Source organism: Chenopodium quinoa, unplaced genomic scaffold (assembly GCF_001683475.1).
Source record: "Chenopodium quinoa cultivar QQ74 unplaced genomic scaffold, ASM168347v1, whole genome shotgun sequence".
Classification (NCBI taxonomy): domain Eukaryota; kingdom Viridiplantae; phylum Streptophyta; class Magnoliopsida; order Caryophyllales; family Amaranthaceae; genus Chenopodium; species Chenopodium quinoa.
The window spans coordinates 3,645,836-3,659,223 of record NW_018745170.1 but is presented as its reverse complement, the minus strand read 5'-3'; the positions used below and the strand labels follow the sequence as shown (position 1 = coordinate 3,659,223).

General features: G+C 40.9%; 4 protein-coding genes across 4 annotated transcripts; 1 reads left to right on the top strand and 3 right to left on the bottom strand.

The window, feature by feature from the left end:
- The first annotated feature begins 1,329 nt into the window (after window positions 1-1,329).
- LOC110710433 lies at window positions 1,330-1,668 on the top strand. The gene has a single exon (XM_021888725.1). It carries the CDS (start codon window positions 1,330-1,332, stop codon window positions 1,666-1,668), a length of 339 nt encoding a protein of 112 aa, XP_021744417.1.
- A 5,815-nt stretch (window positions 1,669-7,483) lies between these two features.
- On the bottom strand, window positions 7,484-7,987 carry LOC110710432. The gene has a single exon (XM_021888724.1). It carries the CDS (start codon window positions 7,985-7,987, stop codon window positions 7,484-7,486), a length of 504 nt encoding a protein of 167 aa, XP_021744416.1.
- Window positions 7,988-10,746: 2,759 nt separating this feature from the next.
- Window positions 10,747-11,583, bottom strand: LOC110710430. Its single transcript, XM_021888723.1, has 3 exons — window positions 11,170-11,583; window positions 11,050-11,109; window positions 10,747-10,977 (listed from the first exon to the last, which is right to left on the bottom strand). Exons 1-3 carry the CDS (start codon window positions 11,581-11,583, stop codon window positions 10,747-10,749), a joined length of 705 nt encoding a protein of 234 aa, XP_021744415.1.
- A 15-nt stretch (window positions 11,584-11,598) lies between these two features.
- Window positions 11,599-12,780, bottom strand: LOC110710429. The gene has a single exon (XM_021888722.1). The coding sequence runs from the start codon at window positions 12,778-12,780 to the stop codon at window positions 11,599-11,601; it is 1,182 nt and encodes a 393-aa protein (XP_021744414.1).
- Between the last annotated feature and the right edge of the window lie 608 nt (window positions 12,781-13,388).

Sequence of the window (13,388 nt, the reverse complement as noted above, 5' to 3'; positions counted from 1 at the left end):
GCCCATGGAGGAAGAAGCTGCAGACGGCTACATAGAGTCACCCTTCTCAGAAAAGATCGCTATGGTAGAAGTGCCAAAAAGGTTCACCACACTCAGCATGGCCATGTATGATGGCACAACAGACCCTGATGAGCATGTGTCCCTCTACAAACTGAAAATGATGACCAGCTCTATCTCCAGAGACATCAGGGAGGCAATTATGTGCAAAGGTTTTAGAGCCACCTTGTCAGGTCCAGCCCTAACTTGGTTCATTAATTTAGATAATGGGACTATTCGATCTTTTGTAAGAATGGTCAACCTATTCAAAATCCAGTTCGCTAGCAGTAGAAAGATTGAGAAGCAATCCTCAGATCTGTATAGAGTCGTGCAAAGGCATGGAGAGTCTTTGAGAGACTACCTTAACAAGTTCAACAGGGAGAAGATAGGAATACACAAATGCGATGCTCCCACAACTATTAAAGCCTTTAGAAGAGGACTATTGGACCATAGCGAGCTCTACAAGGAATTGACCTAGTATTTCTACACCACTTTCGAAGATGTTCAAGCCAAAGCCATGGCCCAAGTCAGGTTCGAAGAGGATGTCTGTGCAAGAAAGACTGCCAAGCAAGATCGTTCGTCAAGAAGGAGCAACAACTTTCCCAGAAGGGATCATAGATTCAAGCCATATTAACGGTCCCGCTCCGAGGAGGGAACAATCAATGCTGTCGAAAGAGAATTCACAGATTGGAGGGAAGATCCTAAACTCCCCCCTAAATTACATGGATACTGTTTCAATGTTAACCATGCAGGTGTGATTAGGACCCTGAACAAAATGGGAGATACCGTGCAATGGCCCAGGAAGAGCGACATGCTAGGAGAAAAGAAAGATCCATCGAGGTGGTGTGACTTCCATTTAGACATTGGTCACACTACTGATGAATGCGTGGCCCTCAGAAAGAAGGTTGCCTACTTGTTAAAGAAAGGGTATCTCAAGGAACTCATGACGGACAAGTCTAATGCTCTAGGCAGAGAAAGAGAGTCCAATCAAGGTGGACCCCTGCCTCCCCCTCCAATCGTCAAAACAATCAATTACATCTCCGCAGGGTCAGAAGTGTGCGGTTTGACGTACTCAACAGCAAAGCGTCACACCAAAGAAAGTAACATGAACAAGCCAGTCAAGAAGGTGCAAGTAAAGATAGATGTTCCAATCATATTTGAGGAAATTGATGTAGTGGAAGAGTACCATGATGGCCTTGTGATATCACTCCTAGTAAAAAACTGCTTAATCAAGAGGATCCTAGTTGACAATGGAAGTTCAGCTAACATCATTATGCCGATGTAGTGAAACATATGAACATTGACGAGAAAGACATCATCAACAAGTCAACAATGCTGGTCGGATTCAGTGGAGAAACTAAGAAGACCATTAGAGAGATTACATTGCCTACCTATGCAAAAGGGATCAATCTGCAAGTGAAGTTTCTAGTGATCGATACTCTGTCATCCTACAACATAATTTTTGGCAGACCTTGGATACATGAAATGAAAGCCATCCCATCTACATATCATGAAATCATCAAGTTTCCTACCAGTTGTGGAATCCAAGTAATCAAGGGAGACCCAAAGGAAGCCAAAGAATGCTACAAGATAGCCTTAAAAGCAACATCTGCAGAGAAAGAGTCAGCATAGCAATCAGAGATAGAGATTCAGTTGGGCCAAGAGAAGATCAGCATAGTAGAAGAGCAAGAAGCAATCGAGGTCCAGCTGGATCCGACCATCCTGATAAGAAAGTACAAATAGGGGTGATAGGCCGTCGTCGAGCCTACCAAAGATAATAACTCCTATCTTGGTCTCACTAACAATAGTAAAGGTAAGAAAGGGTCGAACCCAAGAGAGGCGTTGAATCAACCACCGAGTACTACCGTTTAAATAAGCTAAATGAATTCTAAATTGGGTTGGTTTTGAGTAACTTCTTCTAATTCAATTCAACTAAAGCTAAGAGGAGATTAACAATATTAAGAGGAATCTAAGGCTTGGGTTATACCACTCAATTTCATCACAAATCACAATAGCATGCAACAATCAAGGTAAATTAATGGGATAAATTAGGGGAAGTCATCTAAAGCACCCAACTACTCTCTCAAGCTAGAGGGATTACTTGAATCATGAATACAACCTACTCTCGTGGTTACATAGCATAAAACAATAGTTAAAGCATAATCACGATGACATAAACATTCCCTTGACCGGTAATCCCTATTCTCATGGCATTTCGGGTCAATCAAGCATAAGGGAGCTAACTCAAGTTCATCTCTCGATCCTTCGTTGAGAAAGCTTGGATAAATAGTTCTAGCAATGGCCATATACAAGAACTAAGTAATTAAACCACTTAAGCTCAACTAATTAACATCCCACAACAACCAAATTAGCACATGCAACAAGTAATTAGTGACTACATTGAGGGTTTTACCCAAATCCTAGAATTTAGACTACTCACAATCCATGGAGGTTAAAGCAATTAGAGGTTTCAAGCAATTCATGAACAAGTTCAAACTAAGTATTAAGCTAATTAACAATCTAAGCATGCAAGAATTAAGCAAGTAATCAACAACAAAGTAAAAAGAAGTAGAAAAGATGAGTAAGAAATGGTTACTATGAAGCTTCAAAGTGAGCAACAATGGTGGATTTTGTCTTCTACAATGATTGAATTTGAATGTTTCCAAGCTAATAATTGAGAACTAACTAATGATTTGAGAATTTAATGTTCTAAGATTACAAACTAAGAGGAAAGCTCTAAAAAAAACTGCATAGTGTACAAATGAGCTCCAAAGGGGGTATTTATAAGACCCCCAAATAAAAAGGACGGAGAAAACAAGAATCGGGCTTGACTGCAGGTCCGCACGGACGTGCAAGGATAAGCACGGTCGTGCCAGATTTTGCACGGACGTGCAGAGGGGTCAGAATTGAGGCAGAACGTACTGCTAAGAATCGAGCAGATCCGCACGGACGTGCAGATATTGGCACGGACGTGCAGCTACATCTGCATGGACGTGCTTAATTTGGCACGTCCGTGCAGGCCTTGGCAGAATGTTCTAAGTTTCTGGAGCACTCCTGCACGGACGTGCAGGGTCTGGCACGGCCGTGCAGGATCTTCTAAGCCCTTTTTTTCCATCTTTTCTTCTATATTGCTCCTTTCCTTGGCTTCTTTCAACCATCTTCTTGCTTCTAACTTCGGCTTTGTATCCATGGGCCCCATTTGGTCGTTTTTGAACCTAGAATCTCAACAAAAACACCAACAACCCGTGAAGCATAGGATACACAAAAATTGCATAATAATAGAGTAAAAGTGAACCAAAACACAAATTTTATCAAGTAAACTAGGTTCAAAAACACCCTAAAATCATAACAAATAGCAATTTATCAAATCCCCCCAAGCTAAGCTTTTGCTCGTCCTCGAGCAACACAAACATGTTAAACCAAAGGAGGAAAACAATTTGCTAACATCAATCCAAGGAGAGGCAACAAGGAGGAAGCATAAATACACAAATCCGCATGGTGACAACCATCATCACTTTTAGCACAAGTGAGAAGCAATTTAAACCTCTAAGTCGCCTTAGAGGACGAGTTTTTATCTCGTGAGGGTTTCCATTGAGCTTAACCCACAACTCACGCAGACCATGACAAAACTATCAACTACACAAATTCCAATATTTTTATCACCCAAGTCAACTCATTGGGATATAAATCGCAAGCAAGTCAAGTGAGAAACTTTCAAGGATTACCAATCATATAAATGTACACTTGAGTTGGGGGTAAAGAGGGAAACTAAGCAAGGTTGCATTAGGATACTTCTTTAGACCTTTTACTAGTTCATTAGAGCACATCTAGATATTCCAAAGTTGTAACAAGCCCTCTTTCGGTTATAAAATCTCAAAAATGCTAGTCCACCTCCCAAAATGCACACCCAAGGCCCCTTAATTACACTCTAACTCGGGAATTTCATAAGAAACAATAAACAACATGTTCGACAATGTGTGGGAGGCATCCACAAGTTGACCTCTAAAGAAAAGAAAATCAAAATTTTGAGAATTTTGGGGGAGTTTTTGTTCTCCCTTCTTTTCTATTTTTTTTTTCTTTTTTTTTTAACATTATTGCACTCGCCTCTTTTAACTGTGAGCGGCTCTTTCTTTATTCGAAACGTGTGGCTTATTATGCCACTTATTACACATAATACAAGTAGAGCTAATTCCTTAATAGAGTTTCATTTCGGGGAGGAGAGGAGGCACATTAAGGGCACAAAGGACCGAAATTTGACTCAAACATATCCTACTTTGGGCAAATTTGACAATATCCTATGCTAGATGTGCAATTGAGCATTCATCGGCTTTCATTTCATATACACTAATGCAACCAGGATTAATAGACCTCTAAATGACCCCAACTCTTGCATACACCCTTCTAAAAGAACTTTTACTCATCACTCAAGAGTCAAGCAAGCAAAATATATTAGCGTCGTCATTTGAGTTTCATCCTTGGGCAATTTTCATTTTTCAATATTTTTTCGTTTTTCAATTTTATTTTTTATTTTTTAGTAAGAAATGAAAAATTACAGCATTAGGCTAGCTAAACTAAGCATAAAAATAATAATAAAAACAAACTATACATCTAAATAAAAAGATAAGAGAGGTATTCACAAGATAAGAAATTTGGATTTAGGGTATTGGATTTCAAAGGGAGCAAATTTGGATTTAAAGGATTTGGATGTTAGGGAAGAAGGGAATGGGAATAAACAACATGCAACTCAATCATGGAAACACGAAAACACAACATGAACCAATGACACATGAGAAATCGCCCAACTCCGATCTGAGACTTTCGAAACTTGTTCTCATATTGTCAAAAGAAGTCCTCATGTCTTCGTTTGATTTCCTTAAGGTCTCAAATTCGGTGGTCATGCGGGAAAAATTCGCATTCATGTTGGCTACTTGCTACTCAAAAGAGAGGTATGGGTTGTTTTCACCCACACCTTGATCTTGGTAACCCTCTTGGTCCCTTTGTTGGAACTCGTGTTGTTGATGAAATTGCTGTTGCTGAAATTGTTGATGATGTTGATGTTGTTGAAATTGTTGATGATGATGTTGTTGTTGTTGTTGTTGAAATTGTTCCTCACCGCCTTGGGCCTGGTCATCTTCTCCACCCGGAATCCACTCAAAATCCGGCTCAAAGACCCAATTCTCGGGGTCGTAAATAACCGTGGCTTCCGGATTTGGCAAAGTTGCATAGGGGCGCCTACTTACCATCCACGTGTAGGTCTTACCCTCTTCATCTTCCTCCAACCAATGCATAGCCTTGAGGGAGCGGATTTCAAGCATCGTTGGTCCGGGAATGATCTCCAAATCTGCAAAATTAAGATCAAGAAAAGCAGCAATAATAGTTATCATCCCCCCAATTGTTATCATTCCACTCCCCGAGGATACGTCATCTAGGTGGTCTACAAGCCAAGCCCCTAAGTTCAACCTTTCGTCACCCTCACTCAAGTGCCAAAGAAAAAGCAACTCACGGTTAGAAACTACACCCAAACTATCTCCCCTAGCAAAAATAGTATTAGCTATTAGGCGCTGGGATAGTCTAAAGGCGGGGTGTACTATGGTCGTGGCCTTGTCGGTCCTAGGATCTCTAGTAAATAGGCTGGTGATTTTTCTCCAAAAAGATCTCCATCCGTTGGCCACCCAAATGCTTGGTTTACTTGTTCTATGGTCATCTTGTGATGGGTGTTCATCAATTGGAAGGTCAGGTAACGGGGGTTGTTGCGGTTATCTCGGTGGACATATAGTGAGGAGAGGAATTCTAAGGTAAGCCGTTTATAGGTGTTAGCATGCATTTCTAACCAATTTGGGACACCGGTTTGAAAAAAAAGTTGTCTAACATCATTCTCTACACCTAAGGCTTCGGCTACCTCATGGTTGTAAAATTTCGTTGGCCGAATTCTTTTCCTACTAATTCTTAGGTAGTTTCCATGAAATCCGAATTATTAAAGACAATACCTAAGGTGTCCACTTGCGGTGGTTCGATGGTTGATGGAGGTGGAGGATTTCTAAGCCTAGCGGATGAGGTGTTTCTTGGTTGGTTTCTTCTTGACATGATCAAAAAAAATTTTAAACCACTTCAAGCAAGCACAACACCTAATGAATAAGTATTTGAAACACACAAGGCTCTAAGTCTTCCACCTAACCAACACACAACAAGAACAAGCCCGAAAATTAACCAACAATGATCTTATAAATTCAAACAATCCAACACCAAAATTGTCAATGCGCACAATTTACCAACAACAATTCAACAATCCAACACCAAAAGCATCCATACTCACACAAACCTATCACCAACCAAAATTTCAATGCTCACAATTCACCCAAATTTTTTTCTTTTATACGACTAAACTAACAACATTCACAATTACTTAACAAAATGTCAACAATTTCAACTATTACTACTCATAATATCAACCAACAAGCATTTAAACTATATAGGAAGAGCTTGAGATTAGAAAGATTATACCAAGAATGTCGTGGGTGTAGAACCCGCAAATGAACCTTTCTAGTACTCCTTGTTGTTGATTGAAAGCCCTTGTTCACCCAATTTGCTTAAAGAATCAAAATTCAAGAAACCCCCAAATCAATTTTGAAAGTTAGGGTTTGAGGAAATTTTGGTATTTTGGGGTTTTGATGGTGAAAAGGGGGTCGTAATTTGTGAAGAATGTTGAAAGAGGGGTGAAAATTGTAGTTTAGAATAGGGATTTGAGTGAAAAATGGAGTTTGATGGGTGAGAATAAGGTATGGAGAAATAGTAGTATGGAGTATGGAGTATGGAGTATGGAGGAGGAAGGAGAGTTTGAGTGTGAGAGGAGTGAGAATCGTGGGGTGGGGGTCTATGCTACTCTTTTTTTTTTTTTTTTTTTTTTTTTTTTTTGGAAAAATCGGCTTATTGCTGTTCAAATTGAATCTGCACGGACGTGCAGGTATTGGCACGGACGTGCAGATTTCTGGCGAAATAGGAGCCTCTTCTGTCTTCGATTGCACGGGCGTGCAGAGGTTGGCACGGTCGTGCAACTTGGCACGGTCGTGCTGATTTTTGGCACGGACGTGCGAAGGTTCAGATTTCAGCTATCCATTTTCTGTCTGGTTCTGCCTTCATCTGCACGAACGTGCGATGTTCTGCACGTCCGTGCATACCTGATGGTGCACGATTTCTTCTTCTTTCCTTTTTTTTTTTTTATTATTATTATTATTATTATTATTATTATTATTATTATTATTATTATTATTATTATTACTTCTCTTTTCAATAAATACCTACAAAAGATATATATATAAAAAAAAGGGTTAGTAATAATAAAAATAAAACAAATGAAAAAATAATAATTGAGAGAGTGTGAGGAACTCGGGTTGCCTCCCGGAAGCGCTTTTTTAACGTCACTAGCTTGACGACATTGCGGGATCAAATGTTAGTGAGGAATATCGAACTCATCAAGGTGAACAACTTTTGCCTCTTCATTCACAAAACCGTCAAAGTACGCTTTTAGCCTTTGGCCATTTACTTTGAACGGTTCACCATTCTCTTTGGAAATTTCGATTGCACCATATGGGAACACCTTCTTGACGGTAAAAGGTCCACTCCATCTTGATTTTAGCTTACCCGGAAACAACTTCAACCGGGAATTGAATAGTAGGACCTTGTCACCTTCCTTGAACTCCCTTTTGTTGATATGCTTGTCATGCCTATCCTTGGTCTTTTCTTTGTAGATCCGTGCATTCTCATATGCATCCAATCTTAGCTCTTCTAAGGCATGGAGGTCAAGCAACCTCTTTTCACCGGCACTTTGAAGGTCAAAGTTCAACGTTTTAATAGCCCAATGAGCACGATGCTCAAGTTCTACCGGTAAATAGCTTGTAAGGGGTGGTGCCAATGGGAGTCTTGAATTCGGTGCGGTAGGCACATAGAGCATCATCTAGCTTCGTAGACAATCCTTTCTAGACCTATCCACCGTCTTCTCTAAGATCACCTTTATCTCCCGGTTTGAAATCTCGGCTTGACCACTTGTTTGAGGGTGGTAAGCCAATGACACCTTGTGCCTCACACCGTACTTCCCAAGAAGAGCTTGGAAGGACCGCTTTGCAAAATGCGAATCTCCATCACTAATGACAGCACGTGGCACCCCGAACCTTGGAAAAATGACCTTCTTGAAGAGTTTGACCACCACCTTAGCATCATTAGTAGGAGATGCAACCGCTTCTACCCACCTTGACACGTAATCGACGGCCACAAGAATGAATTTATTCCCAAAAGAGGTTGGGAAAGGCCCCATAAAATCTATGCCCCATACATCAAAAATCTCCAACTCAAGAATGTTGTTCAATGGCATTTCACTTCTTCTTGAAATATTGCCGGTTCTTTGACACCGGTCACAAGCTTTCACTACACCCCACACATCTTTGAACATGGAAGGCCAATAGAAACCACATTGTAAGATCTTTGCCAAAGTTTTGTTAGCACTCATATGTCCTCCACAAGGTGAGGAGTGACACATTGTGATAACACTTTCAATCTCATCATCCGGGACACACCTTCTAAAAAGGCCATCAATACCTTTTTTAAAGAGCAAGGGGTCGTCCCAAAAGTATTGGCAAACATCATGAAGAAACTTCCCTTTTTGTTGATAGGTGAGGTCGGGAGGAAGAATAGAGCAAGACAAGTAGTTTGCAATGTCCGCAAACCATGGTGCCGGTGCTTGAAGGATAGCAAATAGTCGATCATCCGGAAATGAATCATCAATTGGCAAGTTATCAAGATCACCTACAAAGATAGGCAACCGTGAAAGATGATCGGCCACAACATTTTCGGCACCCTTCTTGTCTCTAATCTCAATATAATAATCTTGCAAGAGCAAGACCCACCGTATCAATCTTGGCTTAGGTTCTTTCTTGGACAAGAGGTACTTCAAGGCCGCATGGTCGGTGAAGACTATGACCTTAGAGCCCAACAAGTAGGACCTAAACTTCTCAATTGCATGAACAATGGCTAGAAACTCCTTTTCCGTGGTTGTGTAATTCCTTTGTGCCTCATCCAATGTTTTGCTAGTATAATAGATAGCATGGAGCTTCTTGTCCTTCCTTTGTCCAAGAACGGACCCAACGGCAAAATCCAAAGCATCACACATAAGCTCGAAAGGAAGCTCCCAATTAGGGGGTTGAATGATAGGAGCCGAAATCAAGGCCTCCTTCAACCTATCAAATGCTAGCAAACAATCATTAGTAAACACAAAAGGGGCATCTTTTACCAACAATTGAGTGAGCGGCTTTGCCATTTTTGAAAAATCCTTTATGAACCGGCGGTAAAAACCCGCATGTCCAAGAAAGCTCCTTATCCCCTTCACATTTGTAGGGGGTGGGAGGCACTCAATTACTTCAATCTTGGCACGATCTACCTCAATGCTCCTACTAGAAATCACATGACCAAGAACAATTCCCTCCTCTACCATGAAATGACATTTCTCCCAATTCAAACTAAGTTCACCTCTTGACATCTTTTTAACACTTTAATCAAATTTGAAAGACAAGTGTCAAAAGATGAACTAAAAATAGAAAAGTCATCCATGAATACCTCAATTGATGATTCAAGCATGTCGGAAAAAATAGACATCATACACCTTTGAAATGTGGAAGGTGCATTACAAAGTCCAAATGGCATTCTTCGATATGCAAAGGTGCCAAAAGGACATGTGAATGTAGTCTTTTCTTGGTCCTCGGGTTGGATTGGGATTTGAAAGAATCCCGAGTATCCATCCAAGAAGCAATAATGACTATGTGATGCTAGTCTTTCCAATATTTGATCAATGAAGGGGAGTGGGAAGTGGTCTTTCCGGGTGGATTTATTCAATTTTCGATAATCAATGCACATCCTCCACCCGGTGACCGACCTCGTGGAAATGGTCTCACCCTTATCATTTTTGATGATGGTCATGCCTCCCTTTTTAGGCACAACTTGAACTGGGCTAACCCACTTACTATCGGAGATAGGGTAGATTATGCCCGCCTCAAGAAGTTTTAAAACTTCTTTTTTCACCACTTCCTTCATATTGGGATTGAGCCTTCTTTGGTGCTCAATCGAGGAAGCATGATCATCATCAAGTAGAATTTTATGCATGCATATGGTGGGACTTATCCCCTTAATGTCATCAATTTTGTACCCAATGACATCTCTATACTCCCTTAAAACAACTAGGAGTTTCTCAAGAGAGGTGTCATCGAGCTTAACATTGACAATAACGGGATAACTCTCACTATCATCAAGAAAAGCATATTTAAGTAGAGGGGGAAGGGGTTTAAGTTCAACCTTAGGAGGAGGCGTAGTCCTCTCCTCTTTTGCCTCCACGTTAAGCACTTCAAATTTCATCACATCGTGGACCAAAGTTTGGTTGAGTAAGAGATCATACCCCTTTGCTTCTTCACCCTCCTCAACTAAGCTTCCCGTTAGGGTAGCTTGTAAAGGATCTCTTTCATACAATCTTTCTCGGAACTCTTCTAAGTCCCTCTCCAATGTGTCAATTCTATGAACTTCATCAATCAATGGCTTTTTCAAAGTTTGTGAGAATGAAAATGAAATTTTCTCATCTCCCACATTCAAAGTCAATCTTCCTTCTTTCATATCAATCACCACTCCCGCCGTGTTCAAAAATGGTCTCCCCAAAATGAGGGGTACTCTTGAATCTTATTCCATCTCCATTACTAAAAAATCACATGGCACAAATACTCTTCCAACTTGAACCGCCACATCTTCGAGAATCCCCAAAGGTAGCCTAACCGTGCGGTCGGCTAGTTGTAAGGACATTCTTGTTGGTTTCAAGTCTCCAACTTTCAAGCTCTTTGCAATAGAATAGGGCATCAAGCTCACACTTGCCCCAAGATCACATAAAGCATCCATAGCTTCCAAATCTACAATCTTCACCGGTATTGCATAGCTACCGGGGTCACCAAGCTTTTAGGGAAGCTTGTTTTGAATGATTGCACTCACCTCCTTAGGAAGGGAGATGGTTGCACTCTCTTCAAGCCTACTCTTGTTGGATAGAAGATCCTTCAAAAATTTTGCATAGGTAGGCATTTGTGACATAGCATGAAGAAAGGGGATGTTCACTTGAAGTCCTCTCATGACTTCAAGAAATTTTGAAAACTTCTCATTCAACTTCTTCTCTACAATTCTTTGAGGAAACGGAATGGGGGGCTTATGTATTCTCATAGGGGGCTTTTCTATTCTTTCTTCATCTCCCTCGTCTTTCTTTGTGGCTTCCTCATCACTCTTTTTCTTTTTTCTCTCAACTTCAACTACTTCATTTTCAAAATCATCCTCACTTCTCACCACAACTCCCTCATCTCTCTTTTGTGGATCCTCTTCACTCATAACTGGGCCCTCATAACCCCTTCCCGATCTCAAAGTGATAGCCTTAGCTTGCTCCTTTGGGTTCACTACCGTTGAGCTTGGAAAGTGACCACTAGGATTGGAGGATGAACTTCCAACTTGTTGTGCAATTTGAGCCAATTGGCTCTCCATTATCTTATTATGTGCTTAGAGTTGTTGGATGTTTGCATTCATATCCGCATTGTTCCTTATTTGTTGAGTCATGAAAGTTTCAAGAACGGACTCAAGGCTAGTCTTTTGAGGAGGTGGAGGAGGAGGAGCGGGTTGGTTATATTGTGATCTTTGGTGGTTTTGATCCCTTTGGTTAGGATGGCGGTATGGAGCTTGTTGGTTTTGAGAATGAGGTTGGTTGTAGTGGTTTTGAGGTTGGGTTTGATTTTGGTTGTAGTTATTTTGTGGGGGGCCTTGGTTGTATTGCTTCCATCCCGTGTTTTGTTGGGGCTTCCAACTTTGATTGTGGGATTGGGAGTATTGTTCATTCCTTTGCCCAATTGCCGCCGCTTGCTCTTGATTCGTTGAGTTGCAATAAGAGGACAAGTGATCATTTCCTCCACAAGTCTCACAAGACATGACTTGTGAGGAAGAGCTTGAGGGTGTGAGGGTGGCTTGATCTAGCTTGTGAGCTAGCATATCGAACTTTGATGCAATAAGATCTATTGCACTAAGATCATGAATTCCGCCCTTCTTTGTTTGAGGTTGCCTTCGATCACCTCCATATGCATAATGCTTGGCCACTTCTTCAATCATCTTATATGCATCATCCACCGATAGCTTTTTGAGGCTACCACCGGCCCCGGAATCAAGGTTGGCCCTTGAAATAGGAGTAAGACCGTCATAGAAGCTTTGTACAATGATCCATGATGTAAAACCATGGTGGGGGCATTTCCTTGTGTAATCCTTGAAACGCTCCCAAGCTTCACTCAATGTTTCATCAATGTCTTGATTGAAATTGGTGATCTTTCTTCTTAATTCGGCGGTCTTTTCCGGAGGACAATACTTTCCAAGAAAGGCTCTAGTGACTTCGTCCCAAGTACTCAATGATCCCTCTTCAACCGTTCTCAACCAATGCTTTGCTTTATCACGGATGAACTCTTCCGAAATGTTGTTTTTCTTGATGGTCGTACACAACTCAAGAAAGTTGTCCAAATGAGCAAAAGGACACTCATGAGGACTACCTCCGAATTGATCGCTTTGAATCATACGGATGAGTTGTGGTGAAAGCTCAAAGTTGTTTGCATTTGTGGTGGGAAGACGTATGCCACTTCGAAGTTGGAATGCGTTGGGGTGGTCATAGTCTCTTAAAAATGGTTGAGGAGGATTCTCTCTCATGTTATCTTCTTCGTTAGCTCTAAAAACCTCTTCCGGATCAGAATCCGAATATACAATGGAAAACTCGGGTGTGCCTTGCAAGAGTCTCCTCACGTTTCTCAAAGTCCTATTTAGCTCTGGATCAACGGGAATAAGCGGTGATTGCTTACTCTTTCGTGTCATGCAAAGTCAAACAAAGCTAAGAAAAACGTTAGCAATGACTATCATAAGTTAAACACACATAAACAAAAATTAAGGTAAGAAAACTACTATACATATACACACATCTAGTCTCATTCAACAATAATACATTCAATGTGACTTTGCCTCCCCGGCAACGGTGCCAAAATTTGATAGGCCGTCTTCGAGCCTACCAAAGATAATAACTCCTATCTTGGTCTCACTAACAATAGTAAAGGTAAGAAAGGGTCGAACCCAAGAGAGGCGTTGAATCAACCACCGAGTACTACCGTTTCAATAAGCTAAATGAATTCTAAATTGGGTTGGTTTTGAGTAACTTCTTCTAATTCAATTCAACTAAAGCTAAGAGGAGATTAACAATATTAAGAGGAATCTAAGGCTTGGGTTATACCACTCAATTTCATCACAAATCACAATTAGCATGCAAC

Excerpts from the sequence above, each read along its gene's own strand:
- LOC110710433 (XM_021888725.1), top strand. The coding sequence starts at position 1,330 with ATGAACATTGACGAGAAAGACATCATCAACAAGTCAACAATGCTGGTC.
- LOC110710432 (XM_021888724.1), bottom strand. The coding sequence starts at position 7,987 with ATGATGCTCTATGTGCCTACCGCACCGAATTCAAGACTCCCATTGGCA.
- LOC110710430 (XM_021888723.1), bottom strand. The coding sequence starts at position 11,583 with ATGGAGAGCCAATTGGCTCAAATTGCACAACAAGTTGGAAGTTCATCC. Across the intron at positions 11,110-11,169 it reads AAGTCATGAGAGGACTTCAA|GATCTTCTATCCAACAAGAG; the intron begins GTGAACATCCCC and ends AAATTTTTGAAG. Across the intron at positions 10,978-11,049 it reads CCATCTCCCTTCCTAAGGAG|ATTGTAGATTTGGAAGCTAT; the intron begins GTGAGTGCAATC and ends ATACCGGTGAAG.
- LOC110710429 (XM_021888722.1), bottom strand. The coding sequence starts at position 12,780 with ATGAGAGAGAATCCTCCTCAACCATTTTTAAGAGACTATGACCACCCC.